At 42.1% G+C, this 22,133-nt stretch overlaps 1 protein-coding gene across 1 annotated transcript; it reads left to right on the top strand.

The window, feature by feature from the left end:
- Positions 1 to 1,728: 1,728 nt before the first annotated feature.
- LOC120017821 (polymeric immunoglobulin receptor-like) lies at positions 1,729 to 17,600 on the top strand. The gene is made up of 9 exons (XM_038960790.1): positions 1,729 to 1,786; positions 1,968 to 2,273; positions 2,762 to 3,097; positions 3,267 to 3,378; positions 4,572 to 4,666; positions 4,880 to 4,920; positions 9,696 to 9,779; positions 10,038 to 10,097; positions 17,565 to 17,600. Exons 1-9 carry the CDS (start codon positions 1,729 to 1,731, stop codon positions 17,598 to 17,600), a joined length of 1,128 nt encoding a protein of 375 aa, XP_038816718.1.
- Positions 17,601 to 22,133: the final 4,533 nt, after the last annotated feature.

Raw genomic sequence — 22,133 nt, 5'->3', positions numbered from 1 at the left:
CTCTGTAGTAGACAACTCCTCAAATCTATCAACTTCTAGCATGTACATTTATGATATATAGTACCTTTGGAAAGTATTCAGACCCCTTGACTTGTTCCACATTTTGTTATGTTACAGCCTTATTCTAAAATGGATTAAATAAAAAAAACTATCCTCAGCAATCTACACACAATACCCCATAATGACAAAGTGAAACAAGTTTTTCAGAAATTAAAAAAAGAATAAACAGAAATACCTTATTTACATAAGTATTCAGACCCTTTGCTATGAGACTCGAAATTGAACTCAGGTGCATCATGTTTCCATTGATCATCAGTGAGATGTTTCTACAACTGGTTTAGAGTCAACCTGTGGTAAATTCAATTTATTGGACATGATTTGGAAAGGCTCACACCTGTCTATATTAGGTCCCACAGTTGACAGTGCATGTCAGAGCCAAGCCATGAGGTCGAAGGAGTTATCCGTAGAGCAACGAGACAGGATTGTGTCGAGGCACAGATCTGGGGAAGGGTACCAAAAAATTTCTGCAGCATTGAAGGTCCCCAAGCACAGAGTGGCCTCCATCATTCTTAAATGTAAGAAGTTTAGAACCACCAATAACCACCTATAGCTGGCCGAAGGTCCAAACTCAGCAATAGGGGGAGAAGGAGGAAACATAGCGCCATCCCTACGGTGAAGCATGGTGGTGGTAGCATCATGCTAATGGGATATTTTCAGGCGGCAGGGACTCGGAGACTAGTCAGGATCGGGGAAAAGATGAACGGAACAAAGTACAGAGAGATCCTTGATGAAAACCTGCTCCAGAGCGCTCAGGACCTCAGACTAGGGCGAAGGTTCACCTTCCAACAGGACAATGAATCTAAGCACACAGGCAAGACAACGCAGGAGTGGCTTAAAGACAAGTCTCTGAATGTCCTTGAGTGGCCCATCCAGAGCCCGGACTTGAACCCAATCGAACATCTCTGGAGAGACCTGAAAATAGCTGTGCAGCAACGCTCCCCATCCAACATGACAGAGTTTGACAGGATCTGCAGAGAAGAATGAGAGAAAATCCCCAAATATAGGTGTGCCAAGCTTGTAGCGTCGTACCCAAGAAGACTTGATGCTGTAATCGCTGCCAAAGGTGCTTCAACAAAGTACTGAGGAAAGGGTCTGAATACTTACATAAATGTGAAATTTCCGTTTTTATTTGTAATACATTTGCAAACATTTCTAAAAATCTATTTTATGGGGTATTGTGTGTAGATTGCTGATGATAGTTTTTTTATAATACATGTTTTAATAAGGCTGTAACATAACAAAATATGGAAAATGTCAACGGGTCTGAATAATTTCTGAAGGCACTGTTTGTTATATACCGAAATATAGATTTTTCCCAATGGGAATGTGGTTCATTTTGCCCAATTATCTAATCTTGTAATCATTAGTGGCCTATGTTCCAGTAGAGAGTAAAAGGATAGTAGTGACTCTTGGTCCCAAGGAGCCCTTAGACAAAGCTGAAAGCTGAAATACATTGTAGTGACTATGATTTTGGGGTTAAACTAGTCTATATAATGCAATAGTTGCTCTCTGCCACTGAGGGGGGCATGTACACACAAACAGAAGCAGGAAGAGAGTTAAAGTGAGGTCTGTGAACACTAGGAAGTAGTAGTTCTCACTGGTGCCTTGGTCCTTGACACACATTTGTGCTCAGGTACCATTTAACATAACAGGCAGATTCTAACTCTCATGGCTCTTCATCTCTCCCTCCTCCTCCTCATCTTCTACAGACTCTCAGCAGGTAAGGGTAACATTTTTATTAATTAAGTTACCTGGGTCAATTCACTTTAAACACTGTATAATCAATCTCAATCATGAACAAACTGTTTAAAGTGTTGGATTAATTTGATTTTTAAACGTTTCCTCTGTAAAGATTATATTACATTTTAACTCTAATTGAAATGTGTTTTGTGTTGATGTGTCCACAGTGGGGTATGTGTCTGTGCAGACAGGAGGCTCCATCACCTTCCCATGTAGCTATGATCAGTATTACATAAACCATGTGAAATACTGGTGTAAAGGGTATGATTGGACTCGTTGCTCCTCTGTAGTACGCACTGACCATCCTAAGAGCCGTGGTAAGACCTCAATCTCTGATGACATCAACAAGAGAATCCTCACTGTGACCATGACTGACCTGAAGTCATGGGACTATGGGAATTACAGGTGTGTTGTGGAGATCAATGGAGGACCAGATATCAGGATACAATGGATCTACCTATCTGTCACTCCAGGTACGATCCCTTCACTGCTTGTATCTAGTAAAGTAGAATAAATAGTATTCAGCAATATCCAATGGATTGTCCTGTAAACCTGCAATGTCAAATACTAAATAATGACCCAATTATAAATAGCCTATTACAACAAATGCAATGAGAACTGTGTAACCACTCTGAAATTCATAGACAGATCTATACTGTACATCTATGTGCAATGAACTGACCATGTTTTGAAGCTGTACATTGTTTGTTTACAATTAGATTGCTTACAAACAGCTGAGTAAAACAAGATTATATTTTGGGTAATGATGGAGTAACAGAACTAAGCTTGTGAGGAAAGTTACATTCTTCAAGAATCAATGGCAATATATAATTATTATGAATTTAAAAGACCAAAAATAGATGTTCCAATCACAGAATGCAGCTTTAAGGAACTTGGAAGGAGCCTGTTGTAAAAGCACTTTCTTCTTCTCTGAATTCTTGTTTCTTACCTCTGTGTTCAGGTACTTCAGAACTCTATGTGGAACAACAGGAAGTGACTGGAGAAGGAGGAGGGAGTGTCACTGTTCATTGTTACTATAGTAACACTGGATTTATGAAGTGGTGCAGGATGGGTGGTGATGGTGTGATGTGGTATTCTTGGACTTTACATGGAACATCAGTGAAATTAAAGAGGACTAGTGAAGCCAACAACAGAAAAGCCTTAACAGTGACTATGAGTGAACTGAAGATGGAGAACACTGACTGGTATTGGTGTAGAGTGGGAGAACTAGAGATGCCTGTTCACATCACTGTCAGTCAACAAACTGCAACACAGAGAACCTCTAAGATGACCTCATGTTAGTAGATCAATCACATACTTTATGATCAATATGATTCACTTTGTTTTATCCACTGGCATCATCTGGAACTGATTGTAATATTAACTATGAATGTGATGTTGCTATACAACCTGACTATCTGGTTTACCATTAACTTCATTGATGATATTGTTGTTTAACCTCACAGCAACCCAAGATCCAACCCCTCAACAACCCTCTGCCTCTCCAACTGCTGAGCCTGTTCAGACTGACAACACAAGTCAAGGAGCTGAGGGGAACATGGAGGAAGTCCACCAGAGGTTATTATCACTCCTTCAGCTGTATTATCCCACATGTTGCTAGATAATATGAACACAGAGAAACATTACAATTCCATCATACACTACAACAGTTAATGATAACCAAACTGTCATGATCGTCTTGAGGACAATGAGTGGACCAAGGCGCAGCGTGTGAAAAATACATCTTCTTTTATTGGAAGACGAAAACAACAAACGTGAAGCTATAAAAGACTAAGTGCTAACATGCAACATAGACATAGACAACTACCCACAAAAGCCAACTGCCTATGGCTGCCTTAAATATGGCTCCCAATCAGAGACAATGAATGACAGCTGTCTCTGATTGAGAACCATTCAGGCAACCATAGACATACCTAGACACCTACACTCAAACACAAACCCATCTACTCTACCTAAACCCCCTATACCATACAACCACCCAAGACGAGACAAAAACACACAAACATCCCCCCTGTCACACCCTGACCTAACCAAACTATTACAGAAAACAAAGATAACAAAGGCCAGGGCGTGACACAAACACCCTCCCTAAATGCATATAGAGACTGTTATCACTTCCTCTTGGTTAGAACATCTCTGTGGTTGCCTTGTGAGAAGTAGCACAAATGTTGGTGTTATACTCACTCATGTGCAAGAACAAGTTGCACACTTAAAAAATAGTCATAATATCAATAATAATCATATCTCTTAATTTGCATGGTCAAACTGTCACAGCTGTTGAAAGGAGAGGACCAAGGTGCAGGGTGGTGAGCGTACATGTTCTTTATTTAGACAAGACGCCGAACAAAACAATAAACACTACAAAACAAACCGTGAAGCTAAAGGCTATGTGCCCTAAACAAAGTCAACTTCCCACAAAGACAGGTGGAAAAAGGGCTACCTAAGTATGGTTCTCAATCAGAGACAACGATAGACAGCTGCCTCTGATTGAGAACCACACCCGGCCAAACACAAAGAAATAGAAAACATAGAAATAAAGAAACAAGAATGCCCACCCTAGTCATACCCTGGCCTAACCAAAATAGAGAATAAAAGTCTCTCTATGGCCAGGGCGTGACACAAACTCCACACATGTGAATAGATAAATAATTGTTCCATGTATCACAACAAGTGCATACAACAAATGATCAATTTATAATGATCTATTTTACTTGTATTTTTAATTCAAGTTCGTGTTTGTAATCCATCAGGTCCATAGATGTGAAAGTCCTACTCATCTCTCTGGGCATGTTGGTGGTGGTGACAGCTGGTATCCTAGTAACATGGAAGATGTGGAGAAAACATAGTAAGTAGTCATTTTATGTGAATATAAAAAAGGAGAATAGTTTAGAACATACTAAATATATTAATATTGTGACCAACAGTATATTTCTTGCCTGTGATTCATCTTGAATGACAGAAAGTATTTGGAGGAATTGTCTTTAAGAAATCCATTCAGAGGTATTATTGTACTATAACAAACTCAGAAGTAGTTGATATCTCCCTCTCTTTATTCCAGAGGACAATAAGGCCAAGGACCAGACAACTAACAACTCAGTGGTAGGATACAGTTATTTTATTATATTCTTTTCAACCATCTGCAAATCTGCCATTTGACTCTAGTGTTACCTCTTCAGTTGATTATCAATGAGTTGACATAAAAGGTCCCATATTCTAATGGAACACATTAATGGAACCCAAAATATGGTGAAAAATACTGTTAAAAGACAGATAACAGGAAATTGTCAGTTCACTAAACATACATCTGAAACAAACTGTGGTTTAGGTGGTAAATAGACATGTCCTGTTTCTCTTTGCTATTTATTTCTTTGCAGTCTGCTGACTCTGAGCAGGACATTACATACAGCACAGTGACCCACACCAGAAAAACAGCACAGCAGGTACAAACTGAAAAACCTGGGTTTGGTCTGTGGAGATCTTGGACTAGAACCAATCACTCCATCTCTGCAGTGAGCCGGGGTTCTCTCTCTCTCTCTCTCTCTCTCTCTCGCTCTCTCTCTCTCTCTCTCTCTCTCTCTCTCTCTCTCTCTCTCTCTCTCTCTCTCTCTCTCTCTCTCTCTCTCTCTCTCTCTCTCTCTCTTCGATTTCTGCAGTGTGAGCTGGTGTTCTCTATCTCCCTCTCCTAACTAAATTAAATTACATTTAAAAAAATTGGCATTGGAAACATATGTTTACATTGCCAAAGCAAGTGAAATAGATAATAAACAAAGTGAAATAACAATACAACATTACAGTAAACATCACAATCACAAAAGTTCCAAAATACATTTCCAATGTCATATTATATCTATATATAGTGTTGCAATGATGTGCAAAGAGTTAAAGTACGAAAGGGAAAATAAATATACATAAAAATACGTTGTATAGGTTTTTCTTGTGGCAACAGTTCACAAATCTTGCTGCTGTGATTACACACTGTGGTATTTTAACCAATAGATATGGGTTTATCAAAATTGGATTTGTTTTCAAATTCTTTGTTGGTCTGTGTAATCTGAGGGAAATATGTGTCATACATTTGGCAGGAGGTTAGGAAGTGCAGCTCAGTTCACACCTCATTTTGTGGGCAGTGTGCACATAGCCTGGCTTCCCTTGAGAGCCAGGTCTGCTTCCAGCAGCCTTTCTCAATAGCAAGGCTATACATAGTTAAAGATTTCAATTTTTTTTCGGTCTGTCACAGTGATCAGGTATTCTGCCACTGTGTACTCTCTGTTTAGGGCCAAATAACATTCTAGTTTGCTCAGTTTTTTTGTAAATTCTTAACAATGTGTGAAGTAATTATGTTTTTGCTTTCTCATGATTTGGTTGGGTCTAGTTGTGTTGCTGTCCTAGGGCACTGTGGGGTCTGTATGTGTTTGTGAACAGAGCCCCAGGACCAGCTTGATGAGGGGACTCTTCTCGAAGATAATTTATCTGTAGGTGATGGCTTTGTTTAGGAAGGTTTGGGAATCGCTTCCTTTTGTGTGGTTGTAGAATGAACGTCTCTTTTCTGTATTTTGATCATTAGCGGGTATCGGCCTAATTCTGCTCTGCATGCATTATTTGGTGTTTTACATTGTACACTGAGGATATTTTTGCAGAATTCTGCATGCAGAGTCTCAATTTGGTGTTGTCCCATTTTGTGAATTCTTGTTGGTGAGGTGACCCCAGACCTCACAACCATAAAGGGCAATGGGTTCTATAACTGTTTCAAGTATTTTTAGCTAGCTCCAAATTGGTATGTAAAATGTGATGTTCCTTTTGATGGCATAGAAGGCTCTTCTTGCCTTGTCTCTCAGATCGTTCACAGCTTTGTGGAAGTTACCTGTGGCATTGATGTTTAGGCCAAGGTATGTATAGTTTTTTGTGTGCTCTAGGGCAACGGTGTCTTGATGGAATTGATATTTGTGGTCCTGGCAACTGGACCTTTTTTGGAAGACCATTATTTTTTGTCTAAATGAGATTTGCTATCACGGCCCAGGTCTGACAGAATCCGTGAAGAAGATCTAGGTGCTGCTGTAGGCCCTCCTTGGTTGGGGACAGAAGCACCTGATTAAGAGGAAACAGTTGACATTTGACTTCAGATTCTAGTAGGGTGAGGCCGGGTGCTGCAAACTGTTCCAGTGCCCTCGCCAATTCAGTGATATATATGTTGAAAAGTACAGATACAAAAAACAGCTACTTAAGTAGTTCTTTAAAGTATTTTTACTTGAGTACTTAACATCACTGGTCCTTGGTTCCAAATATTGGGGAATGTGCCAGAGCTGTGGATTATGTTATAGAGTTTAAGTATAGCCAATTGGAATTTGTGGTCTGTATACTTTATTATTTAATTTAGGATACCATCAGCCCCACAGGCCTTTTTGGGTTGGAAGGTTTGTATTTTGTCCTGTAGTTCATTCAACGTAATTGGACAATCAAGTGGGTCGTGGAAGTCTTTAATAGTTGATTCTAAAATTTGCTGTTTGTCCTTTGTTATAGAGCCAAACAGATTGGAGAAGTGGTTTATCCATACACCTCCGGATAGATAACTATTCGTGTTGTTGTTTGTTTAGAGTTTTCCAATTTTCCCAGAAGTGGTTAGATTCTATGGATTCTTCAATTACATTGAGCTGATTTCTGACGTGCTTTTCCTTCTTTTTCCGTAGTGTATTTCTGTATTGTTTTAGTGATTCACCATAGTGAAAGCGTAGGCTCAGGTTTTCTGAAACTCTGTTTTTGGTTGGATAGATGTCTCAATTTCTTTCTTAGGTTTTTGCATTCTTCATCAAACCATTTGTCATTGTTGTTAATTTTCTTAGGTTGTCTGCTTGACATTTTTACATTTGATATGGAAGCTGAAAGGCCAAATATACTGTTTAGTTTTTCTACTGCCAAGTTTACACCTTCACTATTACAGTGAAACATTTTGTCCAGGAAATTGTCTAGAAGGGATTGAATTTGTTGTTGACTAATAGTTTTTTGTTAGATTTCCACACTATGTTCCTTCTATCTATAGCATTTCTTAATATTATTCCGTTCCTTTGGCTTTGATGCCTCAAGATTGAGCATAGTTCTGTTCAAGTGGAGTGTGATTTTGCTGTGATGTGATAGGGGTCTCAGTGGACTGACTGTGAATTCTCTAAGAGACTCTGGGTTGAGGTCAGTGGTCTATAGTACTACTGCCAAGAGATGAGCTACAGGTGTACCTACCATAGGAGTCCCCTCGAAGCCTACCACTGACTATGTACATACCCAGCGTCCGACAGACCTGCAGGAGTTGTGACCCATTTTTGTTGGTTATGTTGTCGTAGTTGTGTCTAGGGGGGCATATGGGGGAGGGAATTCTCCAGGTAGGTGTTTGTCCCCCTGTGTGCTGAGGGTGTCAGGTTTTTGTCCAGTTCTGGCATTTAGGTCGCCACAGACTAGTACATGTCCCTGAGACTGCAAATTGTAGATCTCCCCCTCTAGGATGGAGAATCGGTCATCGTTAAAGCATAGGGATTCTATTGAGGGGATATAGGTAGTACACATGAGGACATTTTTTTCTGTAGAGATCATTTCATTATTAGTTTCTAGCCAGACGTAAAATGTTCCCTTTTTTGACTAATAGAGTGGGTTAGGTCTGCTCTATACGAAATTAGCATTCCCCCTGAGTCTCTCTGTTTCACACCTGGTAGTTTGGTGGATGGGACTACCAGCTCTCTGTAGCCTAGACGGCAACCAGTTGATCCATCTCCTTAATACCATGTTTCTTGTAGGATGACAATGTCTATATTTCCAATTTCTTTGATGAAGTCTGGGTTCCTGCTCTTAAGGCCAAAGGCAGATGACCTCAGACCTTGTATATTCCAGGATGAGATAGTTAATGCTTTGTGTTTCATAGTGTCTAGTGTTGTTTTTGAGTGGTTTAGGCCCGGACCATCACAGTAGGTGTGAGCAGAGCATGTTGAGCATCTCATACATACCTCTTAGGTTGCAGGATGGGGCTTGGGCGGGTGTAATAGTGGGGGTTTGGCCTGTTGCTCTGCTCACGGCTTGGGTGTGGGCAGAAGGGGCCTAGGTCTGATACGGGGGGCCTATAAAGGGTGTGGCCAGGGTTTGCTTGGAGTGGTCTTAGCTGATTGGGGTGTGGCTGGTGATGCTGTGGTCTGGGTGTAGGTCATCTTGGCGTGGATTCTCTAAGTGCAGGTCTTTCAGGAGGGGGTCTTACAGATCTGGGTTGGTGTCTCGCTGGTCTGGGCGGGGTGTCCGTTGCTCTGTTGCTCCTGTGTGAGTTGCTGGGGGTACGGTTGAGGGTGAAGTCCTTCAGGGTCCTGGTGAAAGTTGGGATTGCTGCTATCTAGAGGTGGACCTGTTCATATACGCTGTTGGAATGGTAGGACAATGAGATATAAGGTTTTGAGGCATAGCCCCGCGAAATGCTTGCAATCAACTGCTGTTTGGTGGCAGGGTGAAAGTGTTTTTGCCATCTCTGCAGTTTGAACTGGAGTTCTCTCTCTCTCTCTGCTGCAGTGTGAGCTGAGTATCTGAAGATCCTCTCTCTTCCTATGCATGTAGCCATGTGTTTACCTTCTGTGCAGTCCATTTCTCAGAGGCCAAACCCAGAGAGCCACCATGACGTGATGTACAGCACTGTGATGCCTGATCAGTTCAGGACAGCAGAGAAGGTCAGCATATGGCTACAAGCATCTCGGCTCTTAGACAACATTATTACTGTTACTCATAAAATGTCATAGCCTTAGCAAATGTACATCTGTTTAGAAAACAATTGTATTTACAGTATCATTTTTTGTCTTGGAATAAGCAATAGGTTCACTAAAACAATAAATTTTTGTTATTTGTGTCTCTATCAGCAGGATCCATTTCCTGAAGCTGATGATGATGTCACATACAGCACTGTCATCCTCCAGCACAAGGCCCAACTAAAAGGACAGACCAAGGTAAAGCTTTTCTACTGATTATCCTCAGCTAGTATTATGTTATCAGAAACAACAGTAGGTGATTGTTTCCTCAGTGTTAATATAGTCATGGTTATGTCACCATTATAGCTGTAGGCCTAATATATCACCTTTATGTTACATATCACAATTATAACTGTCTACACTTTTTAATTTCACTGAGAACTGTGTTTTTATAGTGTTCTCTCCATCATGACAGAAGTGTCCCTGTTCACCTCTCTCCCTGTTCCTCCTCTGTAGTCAGCAGAACCAGATGATAATGTGGTCTACAGCTCACTAGCTCTACAGGTGACCACACAGGTCAGTGTTGGTGTCTCCTCTGTCTGTTGTACCAGATGATGCTGATCTCTCAACAAAGATACAGACAACACCACATTACTATGTGTAGTAAACATCACTCTTTAACCACACACATCTTTATCAGTGTATTTGTTTTGCTGCATGTATAACTTTATTATCACATTGTGACCAGCTAAACTCATTGTTATCAGTGTGTGTCCATAACATTACAGTGTGGACTGTACCTGGGTTTAGGTTGACGTTGCCCCTAGATACTGATCTTGGATCAGATTTCAATTTTTTCCCACCAAAGGTTAAGGTTAGGATAGGAGGAGGGGAAACTGATCCTAGATCTGTGCCTAATGGAAACATAACCATGGAGAATGTGACTGAATGTTTCACTTCCTCTCCAGCAGAGGGCAGCAGCACAATAGTAACTGACTGAGAAGACCTCGGTCGAGTCCTTTTACTGGAAGGACAGAACACTCCCCTCTCCTGTGTTACATCATCTATCTGCCTCCAATATGCTTCTGTCATACCTCTTAACCCACCCCAGAAAGACCCCTCTATTCTTTAGTGTAATAAAACAGTCTGCTGTGTTTGTTGTGATTATCATTATCATTATCTCTTATTTCTTACATCATGATCTTATTGATCTCATCTAGTTTAATGTCCTATGCCTGTAACTAATCATGATCAAACGTGTATTCAGATCTTAGTATACTGAACTGCAATAATAACATTTACTATATTTTGCCCAATGGACATTGAGGGTTCAATGCAATTGTTACATCTATTTATAGCAAATATTTGTAGGAATTACACAGAAGCATTTTCTTTTTGCAAATCATGTTATATTTATTGGGAATCACTGAAATTTTCATTACATTTTTTGGGGGTAGATCAGCTTTAATATTGCAGATAGATTGTGGCTTCTATCAATCTAATTGTCTGCATCATTTCCAATCCCCCATATATATATATATATAGAGAGAGAGAGAGAGAGAGAGAGAAACTCAGCAATTAAAAGAAATGTCCCTTTTTTCAGGACCCTGTCTTTCAAAGATAATTCGTACAAATCCAAATAACTTCACAGATCTTCATTGTAAAGGGTTTAAACAGTTTCTCATGCTTGTTCAATGAACCATAAATAATTAATGAACATGCACCTGCGGAACGGTCGTTGAGACACTAACAGCTTACAGACGGTAGGCAATTTAGGTCACAGTTATGAAAACTTAGGACACTAAAGAGGCCTTTCTACTGACTCTGAAAAACACCAAAAGAAAGATGCCCAGGGTCCCTGCTCATCTGCGCCTTAGGAATGCTGCAAGGAGGCATGAGGACTGCAGATGTGGCCAGGGCAAAAAATTGCAATGTCCATACTGTGAGACGCCTAAGACAGAGCTACAGGGAGACAGCTGATCATGCTCGCAGTGGCAGACCATGTGTAACAACACCTGCACAGGACTGGTACATCACACTTGTGGGACAGGTACAGGATGGCAACAACAACTGCCCGAGTTACACCAGGAACGCACAATCCCTCCATCAGTGCTCAGAGTGTCCGCAATAGGCTGAGAGAGGCTGGACTGAGTGCTTGTAGGCCTGTTGTAAGGCAGTTCCTCACCAGACATCACCGGCAACAACATCGCCTATGGGCACAAACCCACCATCGCTGGACCAGAAAGGACTGGCAAAAAGTGCTCTTCACTGACGAGTCGCAGTTTTGTCTCACCAGGGTGATTGTCGGATTCGCGTTAATCAAAGGAATGAGCGTTATACCGAGGCCTGTACTCTGGAGCAGGATCGATTTGTAGGTGGCGGGTCCGTCATGGTCTGGGGCGGTGTGTCACAGCATCATCGGAATGAGCTTGTTGTCATTGATGGCAGTCTCATTACTGGGAAGACATCCTCCTCCCTCATGTTGTACCCTTCCTGCAGGCTCATCCTGACATGACCCTCAGGCATGACAATGCCACCAGCCATACTGCTCGTCCTGTGCGTGATTTCCTGCAAGGTCAGGAATGTCAGTGTTCTCCCATGGCCAGAAAAGAGCCTGGATCTCAATCCCATTGAGCACGTCTGGGACCTGTTGGATCGGAGGGTGAGGGCTAGGGCCATTCCCCCCAGAAATGTCCGGGAACTTGCAGGTGCCTGGTGGAAGAGTGGGGTAACATCTCACAGCAAGAACTGGCAAATCTGGTGCAGTCCATGAGGAGGAGATGCACTGCAGTACTTAATGCAGCTGGTGGCCACACCAGATACTGACTGTTACTTTTGACCCCCTCTTTGTTGCGGGACACATTATTCCATTTCTGTTAGTCAAATGTCTGTGGAACTTGTTCAGTTTATGTCTCAGTTGTTGAATCTTGTTATGTTCATACAAATATTTACACATTTTAAGTTTGCTGAAAATAAACACAGTTGACAGTGAGGACATTTCTTTTTTTGCTGAGTTTACATATACACACATGGACAACAACACTTAGGCTTCTACTTCCAGCTTTAAATACATTTTACTGGCACAGTATATTTTACATTAGTTATCTTTAGTTTGTTTTTAGTCCTTCAGCTTTCCTCAACCCCTCCCATCTATCTCTGAAGACCATCCAGTTTTTTATATTTGCTATATATTTTCCAACTGTGCTGTTTCATAAAAGTTCTGAACCTACTGTAGCAGGTTCAAGGGTGTGGGGTTTCCACGTCAAGAAGTTCAATAACCAAACACGCACAAGGAGCACAACTAGAATGCAAATGGGAAGTTTATTAGGAAGATTTGCACACTGGGGAAAGGGGGGGAATTCACCAACCATTTCACAGTCCACAAACCGTTCTGGTTGTCTGTTCCGTTCTCCAGGGGTAATCCTAAAACTCATGTCCTCAGCCAAACTGGTTCAGTACACAGTGGTGGGTAATCACACAGCCATTTGTCTCTTCTCTCACTTCCCTCTCTGTTCTCTGCCTCTTTGAGCAGGCCACTTCCTCTTTTATCCCCACAGACTTGCCTCATTAGGGCAAGAAGTCTATATAAGGCTCGGGGGTGGCGCCAGTGGGCTGCAAGATATCTCCCTTCAATAACCACTCCCCTCACCTCTCCCTGCAGTCTGCCACACTATATACAAAATCAGAACTGTTTGTGGTGGCCAATGAAAACTCAAGTGTCCTGGTCTCTGTCTGCCAAAATAAATGATTAACCCAAGTGGAGAGTTGAAGGACACATGTAAAGGGGTTCCCGCGGTTCAAACCAAATCTGTTAAAGTATGAGGGAGGGGGGTTATTAACAATGGGGGCATTTATGATATGTTACTGTTTAAGTACCCTCAGTTGGTATCCATCAACAATTACTTTGATTAATTCATGGCACCTTTTATTATGTTATTTAGAATATTATTTATCATTTTGAATGTATTGTATTTGTTATTGAATTTGAATGTTTCTGTAGGAGGGGCTATGGCCATTTAAAGGCTGGGGTTGAGCTCGTCCCGGACCCGGAGTCGTGGGCAGACCATGATAAGCAGATTCCATTAGCTTCCATAGCCACAGAGTCAGATTCCACAGCCACAAAGTCAGATTCCACAGACACATTTTATTAAAGGTTAGGGTTAAGGTTAACAGTGTGGTTAGGTTAGGGTTAAGTTTAACAGTGTGGTTAGGTTAGGTTAAGGTTAACAATGTGGATAGATTAGGGTTAAGTTTAACAGTGTGGTTAGGTTAGTCTTAAAGTTAGGTTTAAAATCACATTTTAAGAAGATCAAATGTAGAAATGAGCAGGATTTATGACTTTCTGGCTGTGGAATCTCATAATGACCTGAGTGGCGCAGCGGTCTAAGACAATGCATCTAAATTCAAGAAGTGTCACTACAGTCCCTGGTTCAAATCCAGCCTGTATCACATCTGGCTGTGATTGGGAGTCTCATAGGGCAGTGCACAATTGGCCTAGTATTGTCCGAGTTTGGCAAATGTCCCACTTGGCCAAAATCCAGACAAAATGTAGCGCGCCAAATTCAAATATATTACTATAAAATTCAATCTTTCATGAAATCACACATGAAAGACACCAAATTAAAGCTACACATGTTGTGAATCCAGCCAACATGTCTGATTTTAAAAAGGATTTACGGGGAAAGCACACCAAACAATTATGTTAGCTCAGTACATAGCCACAGAAAAACACAGCCATTTTCCCAGCAAAAGATAGCTTTCACAAAAACCAGAAATAGAGATAAAATTAACTTCTACTTCATCACAATCCCTGATCCGGGAGCACCCCCATCAGTAAAAAAGCTGACTAGCATAGCCTAGCATAGCGTCACAAGTAAATACTAGCATCTAAATATCATTAAATCACAAGTCCAAGACACCAGATGAAAGATACACATCTTGTGAATCCAGCCATCATTTTGATTTTTAAAATGTTTTACAGGAAGACACAATATGTAAATCTATTAGCTAACCACGATAGCAAAAGACACAACTTTTTTTTCCACCATTTTTTCCCTGCATAGGTAGCTATCACAATTTCGACCAAATAAAGATAAAAATAGCCACTAACCAAGAAACAACTTCATCAGATGACAGTCTGATAACATATTTATTGTATAGCATATGTTTTGTTAAAAAAATGTGCATATTTCAGGTATAAATCATAGTTTACCATTGCAGCTACCATCACAACTCTCACCAAAGCAACTAGAATAACTACAGAGACCAACGTGAATTATCTAAATACTCATCATAAAACATTTCTGAAAAATACACAGCGTACAGCAAATGAAAGACAAAGATCTTGTGAATCCAGCCAATATTTCAGATTTTTTAAGTGTTTTACAGCGAAAACACAATATAGCATTATATTAGCTTACTACAATAGCCAACCACACAACAGCATTGATTCAGGCCAACAATAGCGATAACGAATAAACCAGCAAAAGATATTAATTTTTTCACTAACCTTCTCAAACTTCTTCAGATGACAGTCCTATAACATCATATTGCACAATACATATAGAGTTTGTTCGAAAATGTGCATATTTAGCGGCACAAATAGTGGTTATACAATGAGAATAGTAGCCAAGCTGCCAACAATATGTCGGGAGAAATCTTGGGAGAGGCACCTAATCTAATCAGTAACTAATCCTAAACTTGACTAAAAAATACAGGTTGGACAGCAAATGAAAGATACATTAGTTCTTAATGCAATCGCTGTGTTAGATTTTTAAAATTAACGTTACTACGACATACAGCGTGCGTTAAAGCGAGACCGCACCGAAATTAATGGCGGAATATGAGTTTTACATTTTTCAACAGAACAACGAACTAACATCATAAATAGTTCTTACTTTTTGATGAGCTCCCATCAGAATCTTGGGCAAGTTGTCCTTTTTCCAAAAGAATCGTTGCTCGGTTGTAGATTGTCGCCTTCAACGTTGGAATTAGCAGTAAACATTAGCCATGTGGGCCAGACGTGCCCAAGTCCCTAGAACGCAGCACAAATAAATACCCGAAAATCGCAATATACTGATATAAACTGATATAACTCGGTTTAAAATAACAACATTATGATGTCTTTAACACCTATATCGAATAAAAACAGAGCCGGATATATCTAAGGGCTATAACGGGAGCTTTCTAGAACGACATCCTGAGGTCCTTTTTGCGTCATGGCGAAGAGAAGAAAGGGAGAACCCCACGTTGCCAGCCCATTTTATAAGGCCTCAGATCTGCCTAGCAACTCCATTTCAATTCTCACTATTCGCTGACATCCAGGGGAAGGCGTATGCAGTACATCTCAACCAATAGAAGACAGGCAAATTAATAAACCGATCTCAGAACAGCCTGCAGATTTCAGCATTCTCACGTCCTCATAGGAAAATTGCTCCAACTCGAGTTCTGTTTTACTCACAGATATAATTCAAACGGTTTTAGAAATTAGAGAGTGTTTTCTATCCAATAGTAATAATAATATGCATATTGTACGAGCAAGAATTGAGTACGAGGCAGTTTAATTTGGGAACGAAATTATTACAAAGTGCAAACAGCACCCCCTATTGAGAAAAGGTTAACTTAAGTATAACTCTGACTGGTGTGTAGTTTGTAACTCTCCTCATTTGGTAAAGCAGAAATATGCCACCACAATGGCCAATATACTACAGCTAAGGGCTGTATCCAGTCTCTCTGCGTTGCGTCGTGCAAAGAACATCCCTTAGCCGTGGTATATTGGCCATATACCACACCCCCTTGTGCCTTATTGCTTTAAGTCCAATAAGAAAGAGAGTTCAAAAGCTATCTACCAGGAACAGGTAATGAGGGATGAGCCTGGATAAATGTAACCACAAAAATTCATAGACAGAGCTATGGATGCAAAGAGTGACCATCCAAGCTAACACAATTATAGTTTTAAGCATGTTTACAAACATTGGAGTAAAAAACATTTTAAAACATTTTAAATCAAATTTCTTGAGAGTACTAATATTTCTGTCCTCACTACAACAGAGAAATACGTAAAGTCTCGTTCCAGTCACCTTTTCACCTCATTTATCACATCTCAATAGGTGGTCCAGGTATCCTCATGACATGGCACAAGTGGGGGATGGACCTTTCCTCTTTTGTTGTCTATCGTTCCTCTATTGTTCCCACAAGGGTGAGGCCGATGACATCACGGATTCCCATTAGACCAAAACCTTGAAACTGAAAATACTATTTTGCTCGAAACCTATTTTTTTACCCTTAAGTGTATGTGGGATATTATTATTCAACAGGAAATGTTCAAAAATAGCTGGAGTGTGTATTTAAATACATGTATATAGTATCTTTGAGACATTAATTAAGTTGAAATACTGTGGAATTCCATTCCTTCCTGTTGAAGACCGCTCCTTCTGAGGAGTACCAATATGGCAGACAGTTGCTTCAAAGCCTCTCATTGACCAATACATAGCTTCAGCAATCTAGGGTTCGTATACACTGAGGGTACAAAACATTACGAACACTTTCCTAATGTTGAGTTGCATTCCACAGAGATGCTGGCTCATATTGACTCTAACGGTTTCCACAGTGTGTCAAGTTGGCTGGATAAACTTTGGGTGGTGGACCTTTCTTGATACACACGGGAAACTTTTGATTGTGAAAAACCAAGCTGCGTTGCAGTTCTTAACACACTCAAACCGGTGCGCCTGGCACCTGCTACCATACCCTGTTCAAAAGCACTAATCTTTTGTCTTGCCGATACACAATCCATGTCTCAAATGTCTCAAGGCTTAAAAAATCTTCTTTAACCTGTCTCCTCTTCTTCATCTACACTGATTGAAGTGGATTTAACAAGTGACATCAATAAAGGATCGTATCTTTCACCTGGATTCACCTGGTCAGTCTATGTCATGGAAAGAGCAGGTGTTCTTAATGTTTTGTCCATCAGTGAACATCATTGCCTATGATATGACATGTGTTGCTTCTCCCTTGGTGAATTTGTCCGTGTACCTCTGTGATCAGGTACTCCAGAACTCTATGCGGACCAACAGGAGGTGACTGGAGTTGAAGGAGGGAGTGTCACTGTCCGTTGTTACTATAGTAACACTGTGGTTAAGAAGTGGTTGTGGTGTAAGATGGGTATCTACTCTGTCCCCTTGGTGGGGAGATATTCAGGGATTTTAGATGGAACATCAGTGACATCACAGCAGACCATTGATCACAACAACAGACACATTTTAACAGTGACTCTGAATGGATTGAGTATGGGAGATACTGGCTAGTACTGGTGTTCCAGAGGAGACCTCCAGATGCCTGTTCACATCACTGTCAATCAACAGACCACAACACAGAGTACCACACCTGCCTCCACCACCACCCCTACCTTCTCTTCCACCATCATCATCTCCACTGTTAATCAACTGACCACAACACAGACTGACCCCATCATTAGAAAGTAATTAGAGACCAGTTATAACCAAAAATGGAATGAGTTTTTCAAATTCACAGAATCCAACTGAAGTAATTTTGTTAATTTAAAACATTGATATATCACGCTGAAATTGTGTCACTTCAACACGAATACATTTCATACGGAAACTGTTGCACCTTGACAGACAAGCAGACCACTCAAGACATCTGTCTGACCTCACCCACAACTGTAGATCCTGCTGTCTCCTCTTCCACCTCTCAGGCCCCAGTCAACAACACACACCATGCAGCCCAGGGGTAAGTGTACACTACCACCTCTTTAACCGCTACTCAACAAGCAAAAAGGTCATTTATTATATTTCAATTATTGGATTAATGAATTGTGTTGTTTTAAAATCACAGACAAAAGAGATATGTCCCCTGTATGCCTCATTCTTCAATTCTATATGTCTGATTGACATTTGCAGAGTATCATGTCCTCAAAGCAGTGTTGTTCTTCTACAGATGGGAGAGAACATTCTTCTACCTTCAGAAAACTGTTAATGCAGTGCTCTTCTTCCTGTGCAACACATCAGGGCTTTCACCTATAGAGCTCCATTTTTATGGAATGTTCTGCCTACCCATGTGAGAGACGCAGACTCGGTCTCAACCTTTAAGTCTTTACTGAAGACTCATCTCTTCAGTAGGTCATATGATTGAGTGTAGTCTGGCCCAGGAGTGTGAAGGTGAACGGAAAGGCTCTGGAGCAACGCACCGCCCTTGCTGTCTCTGCCTGGCCGGTTCCCCTCTCTCCACTGGGATTCTCTGCCTCTAACCCTATTACAGGGGCTGAGTCACTGGCTTACTGGGGCTCTTCCATGCCGTCCCTAGGAGGGGTGCGTCACTTGAGTGAGTTGAGTCGCTGACGTGATCTTCCTGTTTGGGTTGGCGCCCCCCCCTTGGTTTGTGCCGTGGCGGAGATCTTTGTGGGCTATACTCGGCCTTGTCTCAGGATGGTAAGTTGGTGGTTGAAGATATCCCTCTAGTGGTGTGGGGGCTGTGCTTTGGCAAAGTGGGTGGGGTTATATCCTGCCTGTTTGGCCCTGTCCGGGGGTATCATCAGATGTGGCCACAGTGTCTCCTGACCCCTCCTGTCACAGCCTCCAGTATTTATGCTGCAGTAGTTTATGTGTCGGGGGGCTAGGGTCAGTCTGTTATATCTGGAGTACTTCTCCTGTCTTATCCGGTGTCCTGTGTGAATTTAAGTATGCTCTCTCTAATTCTCTCTTTCTCTCTTTCTTTCTCTCTCTCGGAGGACCTGAGCCCTAGGACCATGCCTCAGGACTACCTGGCATGATGATTCCTTGCTGTCCCCAGTCCACCTGGCCGTGCTGCTGCTCCAGTTTCAACTGTTCTGCCTGCGGCTATGGAGCCCTGACCTGTTCACCGGACGTGCTACCTGTCCCAGACCTGCTGTTTTCAATTCTCTAGAGACAGCAGGAGCGGTAGAGATACTCTCAATGATCAGCTATGAAAAGCCAACTGACATTTACTCCTGAGGTTCTGACTTGTTGCACCCTCAACAACTACTGTGATTATTATTATTTGACCATGCTGGTCATTTATGAACATTTGAACATCTTGGCCATGTTCTGTTATAATCTCCACCCGGCACAGCCAGAAGAGGACTGGCCACCCTTCATTCCTCTCTAGGTTTCTTCCTAGGTTTTGGCCTTTGGAGTTTTTCCTAGCCACCGTGCTTCTACACCTGCATTTCTTGCTGTTTGGGGTTTTAGGCTGGGTTTCTGTACAGCACTTTGAGATATCAGCTGATGTAAGAAGGGCTAAATAAATACATTTGATTTGATTGCTGTGGTGAAGTTCAGGGGAACCCGACTCTGAGGTGAAACAGGATGAGTAGAAACTAGATTTATTTAGCATTTGCACATTTTTCATTGTGGGATATGTCTTTACCTTCTTCACATTCTCCAGCTTTAATTGAATATTTAGTTTACTTGCTAATAAACATGTTTTTTAAGTTATCAAGATCATCTGTCACCAAATTATGTGAAATTCTGTGAAAGAAAATCTGACATTCTGATGTAACAAAGTTATTTGCTGTGTTGGAGACAACAAGTGTTTAACAAGATGTCATAGCATGAGTTAGTTTACCAGAAACCTGCAGCCTTGTGGTACAGCAGCTTCCTGAGCTAACTTTAACAGTTTAGGTTGGAGGGCATCTGTTGTTTTGAGCTGCGTCTATGACCAGGGTTCATCTCTAAGTGGAAGGCTGTCATCCCTCCATCTCTGTAGCTCATGCCATCTCAATTCTATACATTTCTCTGTGTAATCATTAGTGACCTATTTTCCAGCCGAGGGTAACAGGATAATAGTGACTCTTGGTCCCAAAGAGCCCTTGGAGAAAGCTGGAAGCTGAAATACATTGTAGTGACTATGAGTTTTGGGTTAAACTAGTCTATATAATACAATAGTTGTTATCTTCCACTGAGGGGGGCATGTACACAAAAATGTTCAGCTTTCTTCAGGATAAAACACACACATGTTTACAATCTTTGTTGGGCCAAAATATGTATCCTAATTCAAAATCCTATTTCCCCTAACCCTAATTATGATTCTAACCTTAACCCTAATTGTAACCATTACCCTAAACCTAACCCCTAAGCCTAAAATATAATTTTTGCTTGTGGGGACCGGCGAAATGTCCCAACTTGTCCAAATGGTGCATCACCCATCTCATATGTATATACTGTATTCTATACCATGCCACTGTCGCTCTGACATATATGTAAATATATTCTTAATCCATTCATTACTTAGGTTTACGTGTTTTTTGGGTATATGTTGTGAAACTGTTAGATATTACTTGTTAGATATTACTGCACTGTTGAAGCTAGAAGCACAAACATTTCGCTACACCCGCAACAATATCTGCTAAACACGTGTATGTGACCAATACTGTCACGGTTGTGTGGAGAGATGGATCAAGGCGCAGAGTGATTAAAGTTCCACATAATTTAATTAATGAAACTTCCAAACAAAAGAGAACAAAACAACAAACTGTGACTTCAGAGGTGCTACATGCACTAACTCAAAATAAGATCCCACAAAACACAGTGGGGAAATGGCTGCCTAAATATGATCCCCAATCAGAGACAACGATAAACAGCTGCCTCTGATTGGGAACCATACCAGGCCAACATAGAAATAAAACAACCTAGATTACCCACCCTAGTCACACCCTGACCTAACCAACATAGAGAATAAAAAGGCTCTCTATGGTCAGGGCGTGACAGTATCCCCCCCAAAGGTGCGGACTCCGTCCGCAAAACCTGACTCTATAGGGGAGGGTACGGGTGGGCATCTAGCGTCGGTGGCGGCTCCGGTGCGGGGCAAAGTACCCAATCCGCTCGCTGATCCGCCAGCATCGGTGGCGGCTCTGGAGCGGGACGAAGAACCCGCTCATCCTGCGGATCCAGCCATGGACCCGGGCTGGCCGCCGTGCCTGGACTGGGCATTGGCGCAGAGGAAGGCTCCGGCCTTGGAGCGGGACTGGACGCCGTGCCTGGACTGGGCACCGGCGCAGAGGGAGGCTACTGCCCTGGAGCAGGACTGGACGCCTTGCCTGGAGGCTCCGGAGCATTGACCTTCACAGGAGGCTCTGGACCGTCGACCCCCGCTGGAGGCTCCGGAGCGTTGACCCCCGCTGGAGGCTCCGGAGCGTTGACCCCCGCTGGAGGCTCCGGAGCGTTGACCGTCGCAGGAGGCTCCGGAGCGTTGACCGTCGCAGGAGGTTCCGGAGCGTTGACCGTCGCAGGAGGTTCCGGAGCGTTGACCGTCGTAGGAGGTTCCGGAGCGTTGACCGTCGTAGGAGGTTCCGGAGCGTTGACCGTCGTAGGAGGTTCCGGAGCGTTGACCGTCGCAGGAGGTTCCGGAGCGTTGACCGTCGTAGGAGGTTCCGGAGCGTTGACCGTCGTAGGAGGTTCCGGACTGTGGACCGTCGTAGGAGGTTCCGGACTGTGGACCGTCGTAGGAGGTTCCGGACTGTGGACCGTCGCAGGAGGTTCCGGACTGTGGACCGTCACAGGAGGTTCCGTACTGTGAACGTCGCAGGAGGTTCTTGACTGTGGACCGTCGCAGGAGGTTCCGGACTGTGAACCGTCG

The sequence above is a fragment of the Salvelinus namaycush genome, chromosome 22 (assembly GCF_016432855.1).
Source record: "Salvelinus namaycush isolate Seneca chromosome 22, SaNama_1.0, whole genome shotgun sequence".
NCBI classification, from domain to species: domain Eukaryota; kingdom Metazoa; phylum Chordata; class Actinopteri; order Salmoniformes; family Salmonidae; genus Salvelinus; species Salvelinus namaycush.
Note: the sequence above shows the minus strand (reverse complement) of the source record. Positions and strands in the feature narration are given on the sequence as shown.

Bases quoted from the DNA above. Each gene is read 5' to 3' on its own strand.
- LOC120017821 (XM_038960790.1), top strand. From the start codon at position 1,729: ATGGCTCTTCATCTCTCCCTCCTCCTCCTCATCTTCTACAGACTCTCA. The intron at 2,274-2,761 runs GTACGATCCCTT...CTCTGTGTTCAG, and splicing joins CTACCTATCTGTCACTCCAG to GTACTTCAGAACTCTATGTG. The intron at 4,921-9,695 runs GTAGGATACAGT...CTCTATCAGCAG, and splicing joins AGACAACTAACAACTCAGTG to GATCCATTTCCTGAAGCTGA.